This window comes from Amyelois transitella, chromosome 4, assembly GCF_032362555.1.
Source record: "Amyelois transitella isolate CPQ chromosome 4, ilAmyTran1.1, whole genome shotgun sequence".
Classification (NCBI taxonomy): Eukaryota; Metazoa; Arthropoda; class Insecta; order Lepidoptera; family Pyralidae; genus Amyelois; species Amyelois transitella.
In genome coordinates this window covers 4,079,392-4,101,588 of record NC_083507.1, presented here as the reverse complement: position 1 = coordinate 4,101,588, position 22,197 = coordinate 4,079,392, and the positions used below count along the sequence as shown (strand labels likewise).

The 22,197-nt window shown below is 34.2% G+C and overlaps 1 protein-coding gene across 6 annotated transcripts in view; it reads left to right on the top strand.

The window, feature by feature from the left end:
- Positions 1-22,197, top strand: part of LOC106129381 (ras GTPase-activating protein raskol) — a 108,217-nt gene that overhangs the window by 35,907 nt on the left and 50,113 nt on the right. The window contains exon 2 of one of the 6 annotated variants that reach the window (XM_060953817.1): positions 10,721-10,913. The exons of 2 other annotated variants lie outside the window; for them this stretch is intronic. In XM_060953817.1, the coding sequence (XP_060809800.1) occupies positions 10,739-10,913 (175 nt within the window). In that variant the 5' untranslated portion in view covers positions 10,721-10,738. Of the gene's footprint in view, positions 1-10,669; positions 10,914-18,204; positions 18,515-22,197 lie in introns of those variants that run through there. 3 more of the 6 variants (XM_060953811.1, XM_060953814.1, XM_060953800.1) reach the window with 3 other exon arrangements.

Here is a 22,197-nt window from a genome sequence, read left to right as displayed (position 1 = left end):
TCGCACCTGAATTCTGGTCGTAGGCGGAACGAGGTCCTCCCCAAAGTGCAACGGATATTTATAATGATTTATATGTACTACTAAAAATATATTTATTACTTTGTGTATTAGATCAGAAATGTTGATTGGGCTTTAACCGATATTTAATCGATACCACAACATTCTTTGTTCCGTTATGCGATCAGTTAATGTCTGAAAATGTAACTCAACGATTAGCAATTTCATGCCCACGTTATACAAGAGATCTTTCTTACACGGTATTGCATAAAAATGTCGTGCCATTGGGCTATTTCAAGCGGTAATATTTGCGAATATCGACATCATGGGTTTCCTATAATTGTGTAATCTTAAGGACTTTGCATCCGATTACAGTTAAGTTGATTTGACATTATTTAAAAGAATGGGTTAATAAATTTTATGTACGCTTGTTATCACGAGCTCTTTGTTCGATAGGTATAAAATAAATAAAACAACATTAAGTATATTCCTTTTAATATTAAATAATCTATTTTCCGCAACAGTCGCGCGCGGAGACACCTCGCGATAATCTTTGCTCTATATCTATTTAAACGTATGAAAGAAAGTCTAACTGGATGAATGGATTAACAATGCACATCATGGATTTCCCAGACTAGAAAGTCTTCTGGTCAATTAAGTAGGTGATCACTAATTATGCACCTGTTTTGATGTTAGTTTTCAAAATAATCCTTGTGCATTTCTGTCATGTAGATATTCGCAAATATGTGAGGTGGAGAAAAATCATAAGGAACGCCTTTCCACGTTTCACAAAAAATTATAAACCGAAAAAATTTTATGAGTATTAAAAAAATTGAAACCGTCCGTCGACCTTATTCTTTGAGACCAGCCTTCTAAATGACCTAGACGAGGTTTGTGGCCAGCAGATAAAATTACAGTAGTTAGCGGTAACGTCGTTCGTGACAAAAACAATAACAATGAATTTGCAATACACTTTTATGATAAGGAATATATTTTGTAAGTTTTAATAATCAAGAGTGAATTTAGTCGAAGATTTAAAGATAGGATTACGGGGAGATTAAAAAAATGGTTAATGACAAGAGGCTTTAAATAAAAATACAACACTGTATTCGTTATAGACGATTAAGTTTTATCGAAAAAAGTTCTCCTTTTAAGACTACGAGTAAAAATGCAATATTATTTTAAATTGTGTAGCATATTTATACGCCATTTTGGTGGGTGGTTGTTTAATTTAGCTTAAAGTTTGAAATGTATGTGGGTTGATATAAACAGTAGTTGTTACTCATTAATTAATCGTAGTGAACAGGAAACATACAATACCGTATTTAAAGGCTTGATGAAAATAAATGAATACAAATGTTTCATGTAAAGTGTCCGTGTTTATTTTTTTAGTTATCTCATCTTAGGATTTCATAACTTACATAACACCTTTCTCTCTTCATTTAAAATTCTTATCACAAGCTCCAACTTGTCAAACCACCTAAGTGTCAGTGAAACTTATATATCAGCGAAAGTTGCCATCGGCATATTATGAACACGTTTATGGAAATTACTTCAATTTTCCATTGGATTACATAAATTTTGCTTAATAACATGTTGGCGAGGATGTCACATTAATTTACCAGCAGCTACCGTAATTTATTTTTATATTTACATACATACATACATATAGTCACGTCTATATGCCTTGTGGGCTAGACAGAGCCAATATTTTTGGCAAGACTGAAAGGCCAAGTTCAGCTATTTGGCTGAATGATAGCCCATCGCCTAAAAAAAGAATCCCAAGTTTGTAAGCCTATTATCTCTTAGTTTATGTTTTACATTTAATTTTTTTAATGTTTTTTTTTAATATAGATTTAAAATCGGTCCGATTTTTTAGTTTACCACACCTAAGAATATCAACACACGTTTAACTTCATAGCACATTATTATTTCAAATATCTAAGGATTTCCTTCTTTGTGTAAATAAGTTGAATATATTGTCTGCCCTTGGTTAAATATAATAAGTAATAAAAAGTACCATTCATTAAATTCAATCAATTCCATTCAGTAAATTTTTTAAGAATAATCAACGCAGCATTTTCATTTAAAATAAACCGCATTTGAAACAATGTTTGAAATATGGTTTTTGGTTTTAGTTGACGCGACGTAACATACTCGTAACGTCAACGTACATTGACTCAAAAATTTGCAATTCAAATAAATTTTCAGTCGTCTAGGTAAGTATTTTCTAAAGGATTACTGGAAATATTGTAATTTACTGACTGAAGTAGAAAGTACAGTTTCGAAAAATTTTATTTGTATGTGTTATGTTACCCAAATATCAGACTTTCTAGTCGCGTTCTAGATGATTATAAGAACCTGATAATAAAAGCCAAGGTCTCAAAAAAATATGTGTTTGCTTTGAAAGAAATAATCTAAATAAAATTATGCTTCGTATTTTTTTTATTAAAGTAGTGTTAAACTGTAGGTATCATTGAATCACAAATGTAATTAAATCAATCCTTATTAAAAAAAAACATATTAAAAAAGGAACAGCATCCCTATGAACCACACCATTTCGGTAGACACCGGGAGTCATTTAATTACGTGGTTCCTAAATAATTGCGTATCTTTATTGGAAGGGTGGCTTAATGAAGGTTTGCAGTTTCAGCCCTCCGGATTGCAACACCCCAGGGTAATACATTAGGCTTTACCAACCCCTGCATGACCTAGGCCCCTCGGAAAATCGCAGGGGATGGTCGCTGAATCCCTTTAAGTGCATTGGCTACGCATAGATAAGCGACACATGCATGTAATTCTCTCTGTGCCAAGGGAGGCTGAGGCCTTCAGCTTCATGATTTTCATATCTTACTACTACTCATAAGAATTCCTTGCCAAATACTGTAAGAGGTGAACTACTACCATTGTATTTATATATATTAAATGGATTAAAATATCAATAATAACATTTATTTTTGTGTGCGGTGTCGTGTCCGGCACTTAAGAATAAGATAACTTAATTTCTTTCCCATGTAAGTCCTAAAAGGCAACTAAGGGGTAGGCTTATAAACTTGGGATTCCTCTTTTAGGCGATAGGCTTGCAACCTTTTTGGATCTGAATTCTAACTTTAAGCCACACAGCTGAACGTGGCCTTTCAGTCTTTATGAGACTGTGGACTCTGTTTTCCCCGTAATTGATAAATACTTGACTTTATGTTTACGTTAAATCCTGAATTACAATAGCATTACACCAAATTATTTGCATATTCATAATTATTTGGTGTAATGCTATGTAGTATTTTAGGTACTTTGAGATTGGCTATGTATCAATGTCGTTCCGGTTACATAATAATATACTTCATATACGTAATCAATACCTATTTCCTTGGCTTCAGGATATGTCATTACGACACTTCCATGTCATTGTAATTTCATTACATTGTAATGTGTATAGAATTGACAGTAATATTACTAATGCATTTGTATGTTTGATTCGATTACGCGTATTAAGTGCTCAGCCGATTGTGATAAATGACAAGAATATGGAGAAGAGACCTATATACTTTTGTTTATCATTTCTTATGTTTACTGTGTACATGAATTGGTAAATAAATAAATGAAGGAAGAAAAGTAAATTAGTATCCTGAAAAATGGATGTTCACGCTGAAGTGAACCTGCGGAAAACAACTGGTTAATACTCGTATAAAATAATTAATATTTGTGTATAGTTCTTAATCAATAACAAACAATTAACCCCTCGCTTATTCAATTACGTTTAGAAAGATAACGACTGTCGGCTTTGCATACAGCTAAATTAAAGCATTAGTGTTAAACAGTAGTGAGATAAAGATGTCAAGGTTGTTTCAATGTTAATAATAATTGCCACAGTTGCGATGATAAGCAAGATTTACCATCAATCTGGATTGAATTCAAACTAGTATATTTTTTCTTCATTTATTATTTGGTCTATTTTAATAAGTTTCCTATAACGTCTGCCAGGTTTTGGTATGCCATGTTTAAAAGTGAGTTAAGTTTTAACGCAAAAACAAACTTATTTATCACACAAAAAATTCTAGAAGTTATAGGTGCCGTGTGGTTTTCGGCATTTAGAATAGAGCCTCTCCATATCTTTCCCATGGATGTCATAAAAGACGACTAAGGGACGGACTTATACTATAACTTGGGATTCCTTTTGTAGGCAATGGGCTAGCAACCTGTCACTTTTTTCTAGACTATTGGCTCTGTCTACGCCGCAAGGGATATAGACGTGTCTTTATGTATGTATGTATTTGGTTAACTAAAAATATTATTCAAGAAATTTTTATTCAGTTTAGGCACCATGGTTATGTGTTATGAAAAAGTCATATCATTTCATAGTTGACACTGTTAAATTATGTTTGACTCATCCCATTACATAACTGTTTTTTAATACCTATATTGAGATTGTGAGTGCAGCGTGACGATGTTTATGTATGATTTTATTATGACTGATAAAACATTCCAACTCTGTGACCTATTATCAAAACTGTCGCTGATTGCTGTCCCCCACATTGAAATTCTACATTGTTTCAGGTTTTTAAGAATTAAAGAATGTTACTCGTCTTTTATCTCTTAAAGTTGTTTTAATCAGATCCATAGGATTTGCTTTTTTTGTTATTTGTAAGCTATTTTACATCCCATGTTAGAAATTTGTCTTATAGTGATAATAATATGGGCATATATTATTATTACTCTTAGACAAATTTCGTCTAAATATTACTTCAATTCTATTTCCGTAGGAAATTTTAAATAACGATGTCTTTCCAACAGTATGTTTCGTATTTTAACAACTTTAATATGTTCCATGTTTTTGTTGGACGATTTCTAACCTCACGTGTCATTAGTGTTACCCAAATGCAAGAACAAGACGAGACTTAGCCAGTCTTGGTCTTGGTCTTGCGCCAATACACCTGGTCTTGGTCTTGGTCTTGTTCTTGCGCTCCCAGTCTTGGTCTTGGTCTTGGTCTTGCAGCAAGAGTCTTGCAAGTCTTGCAATTACCTATTAGTCTATTACTATTTATTAAAGGTTACTTTAAATCTTAGAAAAACGTATTAGAATTGGAACATTGTGAGCTTGAATTAACATAGCCATAGTAAAGATCAAGCAGATTAATAAATAACTGAAGATTTGATAAGAAATTCGAAAAATCAACTGACCTACGATATATGTCGTTTTCCATGGAAGTAACTGTTTCTTAATAAACATTTATGATTTATAAGCTTACATTTGCTAAAACATGTAAAAAAAAAACAAATTAATTACAATAACTTGACTGTATTTTAAAGAACAATACTTATCTGTCTAGAAAGAGATTGAACCCTCAACTTATAAGAAATTTAATAAAAGAGTTTTACGATATATCCTTTATTTGAATAAAAAATTAAATACACCACAAATCAACAGCTTTATCATTAGGTTATGATACTTTAGATCTGTGACTCAAACTCTCGTTACTCGGACTAGAATAATTTGAATCTTCGTCACTCATATTTAATTGTACACGTGATACGTTTTTAGAAAACAACGAGAATTAGTAAAAACAATTATTAAGTTAGACTCGAAGCACAGCTCAATTGGAAATGACTGGAATTAAAATAATTCCTTTCTTTATAGTACGTTTCCTTGCTTTTTACCGCGCCGCCTCGCCATGTAAATAGTGTCAAATGTTATGATTTCGGCGTGGCGGCAACGATTGTTTTAGATTTCAAAAGAAGCCGCCGGCGCGTATCATAACCATGTACTTCCGAAAAGCGGCAAATTTCTTTGAGAAGTAAGTACAAAACCTTTGATGCCGTATTATCAAAGTGCCGATGGTTAAAACATAACTATGCATGCACTCAGTTTGATTTTAATAGATATTTTTTTATTCGCTATGTTTATGGTATTAGTCGTAATGCGCATAGGTCCAGTTTTTATATTCTTTGATACAGTTTTTTGCGTCTCATAGAATTCCTAAGCGTACCTACCTATACACCGAACTGTTACACCTAACTACTCAGTGAAATAGCGCTAAGTCCTAGCTGCAAGACGCAAGAGTCTTGCAGGCTATGTCTTGTTCTTGCTCAAGTCTTGCACGGTCAGTCTTGGTCTTGGTCTTGCGCCAATACACTTGGTCTTGTTCTTGGTCTTGGTCTTGCAAAAACGCAAGAACAAGACCAAGACTGCAAGACCAAGACTGAATTTGGGCAACACTACGTGTCATGTCAAGAGCACGTGTTTCGCAAACTGATCTCGCCGGTATGAGAGGCACCACAGGATATTATTATTTGATTAACTCAACGGATTATATGGGCTCAATGGACATTTATAAACGGCTACAATGATCGTTGTTAGGCATTGCGAGTCCGATCACGAATAAACAGCTTAGCACACAAATGTACAATGAGTAGTAGAGAAATGTGTCCCACTATCAAGAGTGTAATAATCAAATAACTGTTATTCCCGTTTCTAAATACCAACTTCTCACAAACCAATTCGGGATAGTTTAGAACGTATAAGTTTATTTTCTTGGGGTATTTAATAGCGACCGATCTTTTATTTTTTATGTTTGATTTTTCTTGTTTCATATAAACCAGTCTTTAAATTGCTAACAATAGTTGTTTGTTTGGTATGATTTTAAAATAAAATTGATGACGTTATAATTTTGAGGAGTGCTCATCATGATCTCATACAGTTGCGTATTCTTGTTCGTATTTAGACAAAGAACTATCATTTGTTTGGTTTGTAGGGTAGTCCACCCTAGTATTGTTGAATTGTAGTTTCCCGTTAGTGATTTCCTGTTTCTAGAATTACAATTAGTAAATAAGTACACAAAGTCAATTTTTTTTTGCTGTATTTTTTGTAGCTGTTTATATCAGAATTCGGTACTGAATGTTAACTCTAAAACTCTACACATTTGAACAAAAAGTAATCATTTTTTCATAAAGTGGATGTCTATAAATTCTATTTGAGATCAGTTCACATTTGTAACTACATAAACACAAATCATTGCATAACATTATAAACTAACTAGTTATGACTTTTTATGAAGCAGTAACGCATCTGTCAATATTATTAGCAATGAATAGTGTTGGCACACTGCCATATGATCGTTATTATTGCTATCGTATTAACTTTTATGACTAATGCAAGGCTACCGTAAAGGCAGCTACATACTGCATATTTTATGCTCGCTGTAAAGCTGTAAACTCTATGACGATTGATAATTTAATATGTTAAACATACTAATGTCACCTATGATTTCTTTAAGTGTTAGTTTAGCATGAAAGTTTACAAAACGATCTATAAAAGTGTGGTTATTCGTTAAATTTTTGCTTTCCATCACCTAAATAATTTCTGGTGGATCATTTGGTATAAATAACGACTGGTTAGTACAGACATTTACATATTTAATAAATATTTAACAAATTATAAAATCACGCTTATCTTAGGAGAATATATAGAGACTACATTTCCACTTACATACTTCATTGCATTATCCACATTAATTCCTTTTTCCGTTCAAGCTTAATTATTGGTTAATGGTACTTTTCTCGGGGTGTAGTGTATTTGATGCTTGTGTTGTTTTTGGTTCCGTTCCATGGGTAAATCTGTTCAATATCGCGATTAAATACTGCTATCAAACAACGAGTTGCTTTTTTTTAGTTTATAGCACATGCCTGTTTAGTCTTCGATCGATTTGCGCCATTTCACGGAAATTCATCTATTTCCAGATGTTGGATGAATCGTAAATCGCAGGTGTAGGTAGGTACTTAGTCGGTGCTAGTCGCTGGAGCGTGTAGGCTGGGTAGAGTGTTTGGTAGGTAGGTAGCTTGCGAAGGCGTGAGGATGACTAATGTGCTTGCATATTCACGTCAGAACCTACGGTGTTACGTCTTAGTATCTAATTATAGGTAACATTAAATTGTATGTAAAATATTAACGTTTTGAAGAAAACTAGTCGCTACTTTTGCAGATTTTGTTAATTAACTATGAGACCTAATCTTTGAATATATGACAACGATTTTTTTGTATTTTATCCAACCGTACTTTTATTTTTAATATTTGATATTAAATTGAATACTTGATATTATCTTAGAATGATATTTCATGTGGCAACGTATGAAAATAAGATATTATTTTTATTTTTAATGAAAATATTAAATTTGGCTTCGTTTGCCATAATAAGCGGGACCTAGATGTTTGAAGCATCTCAGACAACCAAGGTTAAATAGAGATGATAATTGTATTTTTTTCTTACTGCTTTTTTAATCCACGGTTACTTATAGTCTTATAGCATGGAACAAGTCAGTCGTCAGTAAAAACATCATTAGCCACCAGTGACAGTAAAAGTCTGCTAGTTTGCTATTATAGTTAGGGAGAGATAGAATTTATTTATCGTACCAACTTGGTTATCGTTCTAGTCCCCTTTGGCTTCCGGAGAAAAAGTCCCGTTAAGGTTTTCCTAGTTTATTCAATAATCGACAATTGAATAACTACCTGCCGAGGTAGTTTTTTTTATTGATAATAAATTGTTTGCATGTTGTATATATGTACATATTAATATATGTTCATCTGTATATTTCTTTACAAATTTAAAAAGCAAATATCTAGAAGAGATCTGAAAAAATTACGGAGTGAAATTATGATTAATTCTTTTGTTTCGTGAGATATGCAGTGTAATAATAGAAAATACGTTAAGTGGTGATTTTCGTTCATTGTTACATTTGGGAACGGCAAGCCAAGAGTTACCGTAAGTCACTCAGAAATGGTGCCTTTACCGTTGAGTCATCGTTAATAATTTGCTTTGTATATTTTTATTGTTATTTCTGATTTCTGTATGCCAACAATAAGATGATTGTATGAAGTCTATGAGGTAAATATGGGTGAAAAACTTGGGATCCCTAGAACAATGGAAATTTAAGAGCGACGTCAACATTGCACTTTCGTGATGCAACGTTCGTTCTTACTGACGGAATGTTACAACAATAAATACCGATCATCGGTGATCGTTAATGAGGCAATAGAATTTGAACAATCAGTTTCAGTATGCCAGCTGCCAACTTTTTGCTTTAATCTTTGTATGCTCACTCGAACTCAACTAGGTTTTTCTCCTCCATCTACTGTAAGTATGTTATTTATTACCTGTTATTTATTACCGTATATTGAGTGTGACATTCTCCGAATATGATTTTTATAAATTTTCATGTTAATGAATTATATCACACCCTTTCAAACTTGAGAATATTTTCGTTTTCATAATACTGTTAATACAGAAAGTATAATAAAAAAAATGGTTAAAGTTTATAAATTTGTTGAGCATTGTGACTGCCAATGGTGGTTACATTTAATCTTAACATTAAATATGACATCTCTTAGTTATTTTTACATCTACTTTGAAATATTCACACTTAGAAAAGATTCTATTGTTTATGTTATTCAGTGTTAGAAGACGAAATTTCTATTGTGCAAATATTATTATTACCGTCATTGGGTATTGTGAGAATATAAGGAGTTAGAAACCACGCGTTCAAAAATAATGCTGAGAAAATTTTTATCGCATTGGATTTTAATTAGGATTTCGTGTTGGCTCCGTTCCAGGGTTTGGTCTGGCTCGGACAGTCGGTGTTTTACGTGCGACCTTCTTTGTTAATTGTTACCATGCAATCTGGGAAACCGCTGAACGTCAATGAGTCAAGGATGCTTTTAGTAAAAGAAACAAATGAGTATACGAATTGAGATCTACACCTTTTCCTCAAGGGTTAGGCAGAAACTACATCCTTAGTACGCATTTTCCATGTGCACTTCTTTTACCTCATTCACGTTCATCAATATTTTCATGAAAGCTCTTCGATTCAGGGGTAATCTTGACCACCTGGTTATCATTAACATTCATCACGTTTTAGAGCTTTTATGTCTCATTATCGTAATTTTTTACGTATGCAACATGCAAATAAGTTATCATCTGACGTATCAATATAAACATAATTCTTGTAATCCTACATCTTCACTTTCTGAATTGCTTATAAGGAGGTCTCAGAATCCTAACTAAGACTAAGAATTCGTGATATGTCACGCCTAGAGCTACATACGTCGGCAGTATAAAGTTTTTGTTTAAGCATATACAGCGTTATTTGAAAGCGCACCTGTGATTTATTTCTGCAAGTGTCACGGACTGTTATGTGGTCCAATTTGCTGCGCGCTATAAAATACGTGACGTGCTTTCCTGGTAATCATATATGGAAGCAGTTAAAATAAATCAAGTTCTTGGCTAAGGAAACGCTTATTAACATTGTAGTGTGCGTTAAGAAATTTTAATGCAAAAAGTACAGAAGTGATGAAAATGAGTAATTAAATGGAATTCTTCTTTTCTAAAAGTAAAAATATGTCTTTTTTCCTTCACTTTTTACTGACTTTCAACTGAACTTTTATCTTATCTCAGGTTTTAGTTACCAAAACCGCATGTCATTGTCAATTATTGTGAATGCAGTTTCTTTACTATATTTCTACCGTCTCTCTACTTACAGATAAGTAACACGAGGGCAGAGCCCCTATATTGAGCATCGTTATGTGTTGTTACATCTTATTGCAACACCGACCACTGATTTATCTGCCAATTGTCGGCATCTATTTGATTGACCCTTGAACTGCTATCTAATACATTTCTAATAGAAACTTTACGAAGTGTATTATTTTACGAAGATGGTGATTTGCTTAATAAAGTGAATAAAAGCTATGTGAATGAGTTTACAAAGATACAAGAAGCCCAAATTCAATATGTGGAAAGCCATTATCCATAGGAAAAGAAAATACAGTGAAGTGAGTTCATGTGATCGTGAATCGTATGCCGCCCTGGCGGCGATGCAAGGAGGCAGTGCAGCAACGCTACCGCCATCTCTCGATGCTTTACGTGCATGTAAGTATTTTAGCTACTCGCCGCTAGATGTCACTGCATAACACGGGAATTCAATCTCACGTTTACCATTATCCCATATGGACTTTTAGTAGGTAGGTTCAAATTCAAACTTAAGGTTACTGCAAAGCTTAAGGAGACGACAGACGCTTCGTGTAAGAACCTGAGTAACTTAATGCATGGCTCTCCAGAGGTGAGGATGGAGGAAATTGAGAACAGTAATTAAATCACACGATTGTAGATATCGTGTGGCTTTCAATTTCCGTGGTGAAGCGATAAAAGTTTTGTGAGAGCACGTCTTTTTGGTATACCTACATTTTTACTAAATATTCAACACAACCATAACAAATTTATAAGTTTTTGGGTAGATATTTAATATTTTCTTATTTCTTTTAAAATTATATTAATTACTATGATCTGGTTATGATTCATTATCCGTGGTATTCATGAATGTCGAACAAAGCAGTCCCCCCTCAAACGGTGATCATCCGCCCCGTGGCGTGACCCGAAAAACAATGGGAGGAGTATTGTGTTTAGTCTTGGCAAATATAAATACATAGCCAAAATAAATGATAAGACATGGTAGGTACTTTACGTCTACTCTTCAAAGCGTAACAGCTTAGGTTTAGTGGTCGTTTAATTGTCATATTTTTCGTAGGATACTTATGCAAAAGAAAAAAAAGAGTCAATTACTCATATATTTCGATGTTGAAAACCAAAATGAGATTTCTGAGAGTCCTGGCAGCAGCGGAAAAAAAGTTAAGTAACTTTGCACATAAAACATGCCAAATTCTCAAACATAAATTTATTCCTTGGCGCCGCGTCGTAACTCCAAACAATAGTTTTTATTTAAGGAGCATTAAGTACATCACACTTGGCTTGTGAACAAATAATTTGTCTGCATGGCCACAACACAATGGTCTGCACATTTATGTACTTATCATCTAAAGGTACGTAATATCACACAGAAGTTGAAGGCGCAGTTGACGCGAGCGGCGATTGGCATCAGACAATATGCCTCCCACGGCACCGTTTCCATGACTTTACGTAAATTTACTAATTACTGCGTTTGCGCATAACAATGAAATATTTCCTCACTAATATACCTACTACCGACAATGAACGTTGTATACTATTATCATATTTATACGTAAAATGTCTGAAAATTACGCATTTAGATTTATAGACATGATTTTGGTTGTATTTTTGTAGCATCCAGTTTCAGGATTCACATTACCAGGGACAAGAGGTCAATAGGTAAGATAATATGAAATTAATGAGCCGATAAAAAATCTCAGAAAAAAATCTCAAAATGGCGTTACAAGTGATTTTGTCAATACCTGGATTGGTTAAACAAATCAATGCATATGTTAATTATGTATTTTTTTATTTTTTAGAAAAAGACTTTGTGAAATTCATTTTGAAATTCATTTTCAGAAAAGTACCTAATATAAAGAGCCAACCAACAAAGTAATAACAGTATATTTCATTGAAAATTATTATTATAATTGTATATTTATAAACTTCGTCTAAGTTTAACGTGTAGAGATATCAAGTGGCATATTATTTAAACAATTACTACGTACTAACCACCAAAAAAAAAACAGCGAAGAATGATATATTATATGCCGATTGCATGTAAAATTGTTCGTGAGCATCACAACAGCGTTGGGAAAGAGTTGTGTTGTGTCGTAACTGGGACGGAATTCCGTTGCAAGTGATACATTTTGGCAGCTATTCAGTTCAGTATACAAAGTGGATCCCAAGGTTTACTATAATTTTATGACATGCTGAAATCATACAAATTATGTAGAAACAAACAGGTATGTAGACAATGATAATTTTGAATTAATATCCCTTTCTAAAATGTTTAACCTGTTCATTCACTAGGGTGAAATGGTTAAATGTTAATTTAAATATACAAAATAATGTCGTCACAACTGACATTGATATATATTATATATATATAGGTAAATGAATTGTGTATCATTAAAATGCGTTAATATAATAACGACACTAACGATAGGTAAAACATACAAATAGGAATAAATAAAATTGCGATTTCTACGGGTACAACCAAGATAGCCGTATCTAAATGAATTTCCACATACACCCCACTCAACTTTATAAACTTTCGTTTGTGGCTTTCTCTGTACAGGGATCATAAACTCATGCAAGAATAGAATTGCTTTGTAGACAAACACGTATCATTCACGCAAGCTGTAGTTTACAGGTTTGACCCACATCCGTCGGCCATCGCCCTCGCACTGACTCTTCAGGGATTCAAACAAATAGTTTTATTTATTCTGACCACTTTTAACGTGTTACAATAACACCCAACAAACGATTATTATTCATAGCGTCTATTATTTAGGTGTTGATACACACAAGCACTCCTATTGGTTAACATGTTGGGAAATTAAGTGCTTACCCAAATCAGATGTTGCACTTACACCTGCTGGTTCTCTGAATTGAACACCAAGGCATATGCTTTATATATTTTCATATTACACGTCAACTTTGAGATCCGTTAATCTAATTAATTCTTCAAATATATTTTCTTGGTTTGAAGTGTGAATACATGTATTTTATTTGCATTATTTTCCGTGACCGTATGCGTAAATTAGCTAATCCATGGAGCATGACAAGTCACGGACAATAAGCCCTCCAGTCTTTGTCTCCAAACTGTGCTAAATTAGCCCATCCGTCTTCTTGGAACGGACATACAATGAACTCCTTCATCTTTTCAGTTCATGACATATGTAACATATGTGTGCTTGTCTTTGACTACAATAGTAAATTATGAACCTTCCATGATTCAGCCTTCATCAAGCTCACGATGCATTTCCTTTCTAAAACTTAATAAAATATCAAAAATGTTTAAGGAACATATGACAATTGTATATATGTATTTCACTCCTTTAAGGTTACTTAGTTAGTCTTAAAATTTATTTTGAATTTTATAGTTACGAACAATTATTTTACTTCAGAAACACCAAAAGGTACTTAACTGCCTAAGAGTTCTATGTGTACCTACATTTATAATCTTGATCTCTCGAGTTAAAATGTGATCTCTGGATGCCTTATAAGTCGACTGACCTTACCTAGAAACGTAAGTGCTCCTTTCTTAGAGGTGGAAGAGAGAGCGGTACAAAAACATAGTTACTCTCGGAAGATGATCATTACTGGATTCCCATAGTTTTTCTTGTTGGTGTTTGTGTTTCTGTGATTGGTTTGAGAAACAGCAGCAATCTCACTACATGCTGTGATTTCAACAGACCTTAATGATCGATAGACAACCGTGTTATCATAACGAATTTCTATTGGATGAAACTTTTATGTTAATGAGACGTTGATATGATGCTGTCTTTGCTTTGTTTTTATATAGATAGGGACCCTAATTCCGAATTTTAACGTCTATATGCCTTGAGACAGAGTCAACAGTCTTAAAAAGGCTGAATAGCCACGTTCAGCGTGACAGGTTGCTAGCCCATCCCCTAAATAAGAATCCCAAGTTTGTAATCCCTTTAGTCGCCTTTTACCACATCCATGGGAAAAACAGGGAGTGGTCCTATTCTTTTTTGTATTGGTGCCGGGAACCACACGGCAACAGTACAGTATTGTCGTGTTAAATTATTTCGAATCCTTTCTTTGTTATTACCTATTTATTACTATACGGGCAGCAGAGGCTGCATAATGGCTAAGCTTTATACTGAAAACAATGATTCATCGAAGTCCTTAACAGAGAATGACTCACGCAACAAAATAAAAAGAGTGTCGAACTGACTCTACCATAAATATTAGCATAATTTTTTTTAGTTTTTTTCTTTCACACTCACAATTCGTAAATTGTGAGCTTGTTGTTGCAATGTTCAAAGAAAAAAGCAAAAATACAATCATTGTGGCTCAAAAGGCGATAGCTATAAGATTCCCTAAATTTTTTAGCAGCGGTGAATAAAGAAATCACATTCTGTATGAGAATAAGTACATATATATCTGTACACTCATTTATCTGTAAGTCAGCCTATTGTGGAAGCAGCTCGCACCCGGATTACGCCAGACGTCATTTGTCTATGACTCTTTACATTTGCAATTAATTATAGTATATATATATATATATATATATCATTTCATCAATCTGTCTCATCGAAAGTGAGCCTTAACTCTAAATTACGAAAAACAAAACTATGATTAGTACCACACATACACATCTATGTACATAGAATACTACCTACGTAGGAATACTCGTAGAAAAAAGTCATTATTTTAACTATCTTAAAAGTTTTTCTTGGGCCAAGTTGTAACATATTTATTTTTTGTTTCAGGTAAGTTTTGATAATTCGGAGGTGTTTGCGGTTGCAAGGAAACGTTAAGAGAAAAATGGCATCCAGTGGTGATTTAATTATTGTAAATCTTTAATATTATCCTCTCACTCATATGATCATTTTCTTCATTTGTAGAAAATCTAAGACGCTAACGATATATAATTAAAAAGTCAAATTTTAGATTTTACGCTCTCTAAGCAAGGGTTTTTATCAATTAAATTGCTGCAAGTGCAAATTCTGGTATAATTTTGAGGTTAATCGCAGTCAAATCTCTGCTTTCATCAAGATATTAATCTCTGTTTATAGTAATTTTCCGCTGCTTCGCGCTTTTCTTTGTTCTCTTTGAATTAATTTGCACCTCAAATGTAGACATTCTCATTTATATAAAAAGTACTTAGGCGAATAACTTCTCTATTGATAGTCTGGTCTTACATTTTCGTGTTTAAACTCATAATGCATTGTCACATTGCTAAGACGCGTTTTCTTATATCGATTATATTTCGATGTAATTATAAATATTATTCTCGGCTAGTTGATTTCAGGTAGTAAAATGTTAACAATATGTCATCCTTATAGGTTTAAAAACGGCAAGCACTACAGTCTGGGGTCCTCTATGGTCCTACGCCTACTTTACTGAATAAAGAAAATTTGTATTTGTTCCGTGATTCATTCACTCAATCGGTTGTATGACTAGGTTTCCTAAATTAGCAAAGATGGTTAATGTTAAAATTTGTGGAATCGTCATTGGTCCTTCGCCGGTCACAAGCCGGATGTCTGCATTAATGTGATGTTGTGTATAACGGTGCACCGTTACATCGGTGCATCCGTCCAACCAAGTACAAATAAATTAAAGTACAGAAGATTAGTTCAATTTTTTTTTAACATAGATTTCACGCTTCTCTTGGCCGTCCTCATGACTGCCGCATTAACAGTTTGCGACGTATCTGTTAACAATTTAAAGTAAGTTTGATTTTTTTGTTACTTGCACTAGTTGCACTTATTACCTACTCCATGAGAAGCGTAAGCGAAGGGAAAAAAACTTAGAGCCATTAATTCTGATCTCCTATTAATTTATAGTGCGAGTTGGAATCGGAACGTGTCTGACTCGGCACTAGGTTTGTTTATGATGCTATTTTCGTCCCGACGCTTCTTCTACATTCGACCAACGTCCGTTTTGTTATTGACTCTCTCTCTCATCTCAAACTATCAATATTATTCAATTAGCAGTCAATGTTATGATTTACATTGTAAATTAACTCCGTTTGTGTCACGAGCCATTGTTGTACTCAATATTGCAAACTAGATATTGTTTAATTGATAATTTATTGACATAAATTACAGTAATCATCGTAATTTATTCCGATATCATTATCAGCCCGTGTGTATTTGTTGGTAAAAAAATGTTGGCAGTTTTAATTCGACCTGATTTTTGAGTAAGTTCCGTGCCAAAAATATTCCCGCATTACACGGCAATGCAGATGTTCCATATCACGCATACAAAGTGGAACAGGAATCGTTCCATCGGTTTGCTTGTTGTCGAAATGTTATGATGATTTTAACATTTGATTTGTACCACTCGCATAGAATGTAAATAGGCATACTAAAATGTTTCTTCCAATTTAGAATGAACAAATGGAGGCCTGTCAAGTTCTTTATCTGATTAACACGGGGTCAAATAATCGTAACTTGCTATCAGTAAGTATACATCTTATCATGCCGAGCCCTGGCCACGTGCGGAAGATGCGTCTTTCTTGTATTCGTGACTCACAGAACTTGCCGACTGAATGTGTGTTTTCATTTTCCCTATTTTGTTTACGCATCCTTTGAAGACGAGGCATCAAGATTTCTGTTCAGTTGTATGTTAATTATAGCCAAGAAAAGTTTTGTTTGGCCGTTTCTTCCGGTTCAACGCAATAAATCCCGTCAAGTTATAAACAATCACCATCTTTCTACAGCTCGACTTTCAGTTACAGGATATATTTTAATTTAGTTTCTTATATAGTTTCTTTGAAAATCGAATCGGGCACTGTTATATAAATGTTATGAAAATCGTTAGCAATAAAGCGGTTTCGAAACAAAGCCCTACATTAATATTGTAATGTGGGACTATCTCTCGGTTGCTCAATTAAATTGCGCGAAGATGTCGTTGGATTTATTTGTCATAGTGTACACTTTCATTTTCAGTTTTCTTTGGGACCGTTCGGATCTATGTTTGTAACGTTAAGTGTGTGTTTATTGAAAAATATTAAGCTTTACAAAAATTCGTAGCGCACGTGTTGTTCCGTTCTGGTTATCAATGTCGGTTTATTCAAGTGGGATAACAATTTTCCTAAATTATTCGATGCCATATTTAAAATGTGCTTGCCACGAGAAACTCTATGCCGACATGTACGAGTACATGAGTGACGATGAAATGGATTATCTTGTATCAGGTGAGTACATTCACAAGAATCAAATTCCTTGTAGGAGACTCTTTAAGGTGGAGAATATTTTGACGGCACATTTAAGACAATTTATATCGACTTTTTGTACAAACTCTATTACGCGAATATTTATGTAGCAGACCTGCTAACATGTTTCCATTATTTTATTAGGAGTTGATTTGGGAACTCTTGACCACGTGGAATTATATTTTCAAATTCATAACATTTTTAAAGTAATTTTTGGAAAAGATTTACATAAAATTTATTATAGTGATCTTTATAGCAATGGAAAAATAACGGTTGCTGTTCGTATTCCACAAACTGAAAATCAAAAGAAATATATTAATTTAGAAATTGTAATTATTTACTACTACAATACACTAACTCGCCATAACGGGTGTCATTGACCAGGAACTCTAGGGAGCGATAGGATTCGGGGTCCTGCGATATGATAAAGCTTATCAACGTCGAATTTTTTTGTGGAAAGTGGAGTGCGGTGGGCGCAGCGGGCGCGAACGTTGGTAAACAGAGTAGTCGGCATGAGGCGTCCCGCGTCACACCACGCCGTCGCGCCGTAGCTGCAATACTCTGACTACCAATCTCTAGTTTTACTCAGTTACCAGTCGACAGTAACGCTATACGCGCTCACAGTGCGCAGGAACTCTGTGGTTTCCACTCATTGAAGCCACAAAAACTATTGTACTGTGCTATGGACCACAAGTGTTATATTCTCAGTTTGCTCAGTGACCATAACTATGACAGTTGAGTGTTGTGTATAGTGTGATTCGTTTTCGATTTCTATATAATTTACTCGAACAGTGAAACGGTTAAATTTTTTGAGCGGGATAATATACAGGTAAACATGTGGTATATTCATGAACAATTTTGTAAATGCCCATTGCCCACTAAGGTTTGTAAACAAGTCAACGCAACTTATAACTCGTTACATAACTTTGTTGCGAAATGTTCGCTTCAAACTTTCGGATTCAGGAAAATGGTATCTTGAATGTCAACTTTCATGTAAAGGTCGGTGAGTGGTGACAGTGGCCCCGTAAGGCAATGTTCCGTAATGAATCAATTAATAACTCAGCGTATTGATTGCCCCCAGTGGCCCTACCATCATATCACACGTCGTTGGGTCGCCGCCGTGTAAGAGGAGCCTAAATATAGCCACATGCAGAGTGTGTCATTTGCTCCGGACGGTCACCCTGTACGATGCCATTTATTCACATACTCATATATCGTGTTACTTGTAAGTTGTGGATGCTGTTATAATGCATGCATACGATGGGTAAAGACGATATGACATTCAGATCGGTTTTTAGGCCAATATCAATACAAACATGAGTAGAAATTGCCGCTACCAGTTTAAAAATGTAATGATTAATGTTAGCATTAAAATCAGTACCTAAATAACAGGTTGAAAATACACCAACGTCTATATTTGATTAAATTGTAAATACCTGTTCCTGTTATTTGTCGATTTTTGATATTTTCTGTACTTTATCATGGGTATCGTGCCTCTGAGGCCAGTATTTCTCGCTTCACTTGCTATCAATGAAAAGACGTTTAGTCACACACGAATGGGCAGTTGCCGAACAGTTTTAAATCTAAGATAAACTTTAATGATCATCTATTTCGACATGAAATTCCAACCCCAGTTGATCCTGACTTTTTAAATTAACTGTATCCCTAATACAGAGATAAAAGTTGTTACTATATATTGGCAATAATTTATAAAGTTATTCAAGCTCAATTAATTTATTGATTTTTTTGTTAACTTATAATCTAAAATTTCAAAGAAATGACTAACAATATTTGCAAGTAAAAAAGCCACGAGAGGCATCTGTCGAGCCGGGTGTTTCAAAATCTCCCCTGCACATGTCTTGGCCCGCCTCAACAAGCAACTCCCGAGGCCCGCATCCCGCTACCTGCTCCACAAAGCATTGTTATCTTATTCCCTATTGCCCGACCATCCCACAATACAGACCTGCTTACCCGGTTTTGTTCTAACAATAACCCCTTATTGTCTTCAAGTGCATTATCAGTGACGCATTTGACTTTGAATACATACAATCACCTACAAGATGTAAATCATAAAAAATAATAAAATTCTTTATTATTTTTTTATGATTTACATGTTTTGGAAACAGACCAGTCCATTTAACAAGACAGGACATGACTCTTTATAAATTCTTTGTTTTAAGCAATAGTAATTGCTGTAAATCTATGCGTTCGTGATACTCGTAATGCGGTTGCAGAATGATTACTAACATTGTTAGAATACAAATGTTTACATTTCAAATGCAGGTAAACGATTCATAATAGACCGACGGCGTATGTTATTTGTCAATCCGCACACGTTTTCCCCATAGTGTTCATTATTCCATGAATTCAAAGATAATTTGATACGGGTCTTGCCACTGGAATTTTTTAGCCGCTAGCTATTTCAAACTAAGATTTTTTTGGGATATATTCACAACTTTGAGATTGCTCTTTTCTCCATCGACTTACAATTTTACCTGATCTGGGCTACTTCATCAAATTCGTAGGACGAGCATGTTGTTTTTGGGAGTGTTTATCGCCCTAACATCAGTTTCCCTCGCGTGGTAAATATAAATCGCGGTGGCGGTCGCAGCCGACAGATAAGTGCGTGGTTATCGTCATAAGCCGAATTCCCCGAGAAGCCGATAAGGCGTCGTGAGAACACGCATCGTAGGGATAAACTGGGATTTTGGGTACATTCTAGCGTAATAAACGTTCGTCAAGTTGATTATGGTAAAAGCTTTCAACTGGTTAAGGGCTTGTTTCCATCTCAAGTGGGTGGAGAACGATTTTGAAAGAGTACAGTGACATTAATATATCACTAACTCATTGTTAGCTATGTTCTTCTCAGATAAATATATTATTAAAGTGACTTTGCAATCGTCTATAAGCTAATCACCATCTATCCTTCGTTCGTGTATTAGGAATCGAAACAATTGTTATTTGGTCCTTTGTTATTGCAACAAACGTTAAGAAAATGTGAACATGTGATTCATGTTGAATTCTTAACTAAATTGCCTACATTCAATTTGAGTCCTTGAATTTCCGAAAGTTTTGAGATAGCATTCGACGTCAACTTCCGGCGAAACTTGATAAGTTTGAGGTGGTCTCCACAGATGTGGCATCGGGGCTGTGTCCGGAGAGGCCTCAGTTTAGTGTTTGCATGACAATTACAATGTTCGACGAGGTGTGCCCGTAACATGAACCTGAATAATCACTGACAATGACGGTCAACCAACTGTTGGCCTATTAGTCGACACAATATGAAATTACATATTAAGTGAGCGTTTTAAGCGAAAATTACATGTAGGTAATTTTATGACATGACTGTCGTGGTTTGACTATTTCCACCAATGGGATTAGGATATATAATATTTAAGAAGTCTATATTTAATGATCATCTAGTACTCCACTCACTCTTTAATATGATGGTCGCTTGATGCACATTGACGAGCCAAATTTGTATAACAACAAAGAAATTTTTAAAGCTCATTGAACCACACATGTAAAAAACTAAGTACCTAATTAATAGTTCCTACGAACATTATTAAATTCCCATACATAATTTTTAATAAGCTTGACATCTTTCGCCATTCTTTCAAAGGCAGTTTAAAAAAAAAACATGGCGAAAAAAAAATATATATTTTAAATCAATATCAATTATTGATATAGATAATAATTAATATAGATTTAAAATATATATTTTTCATTTCCCATGATCCGAAATTTCATGTACACTTACTTTTACACATGATCATGTCTCTTTTCCGAAAGGGGCAGGCAGAAACATCATTCTTGCTACGAAGCCTAAATATAAGATTATTTCATTTTTGTTATAGTTATTGGCAGTGAGTAAGTAAATGTAAAACATTATGAACTAACTGTAGCTTTAGACTCGGTTATTATTTGACGTTTGGACGCTTAAAACAATTGCTGTGGAATGCTGGTATATACTAAGGTGACAAATTTAGCGGAGCCCTGTCAACACCTTAGTTGTCGACTGATGGTAGCATCGCGGTCATTCCCCTGCACTTCCGGTATCTACGTCTGCCGGAAATTGGCGAGCAGCCATCGATAAATGGTTGTTCTCGTAACACACGATCATTTTAATAGCATGTAGATATGTAACAACTTATGAGTAAAACGAACTCCTACGAAAATAATATTAACTGTTTAAAAGAATATAAATTGACATCGAAACAATTTCTGCAAAATGTTAACAAAATCAAATGTAATCACTTATAAGATGTTTTACGTGGTCTTAATAAAATTTCACAAAATTGCATAAACTGCGATACTAATATAGAAAATAATTCCAATGTTTGTGACGAACTTTTGCCAGATCAAATTATTGTAATCGATTGGATAGTCACGAGTTTGATCTTAAGTAGATTTATACGCTATCTTTTTAACTGTAATTCGATATTTGTTCTTTGACATTGTTCTTCAGGGTTAGTTTTATTTTATAGCTTAGAAGATGTTTCTTTTAAGTGT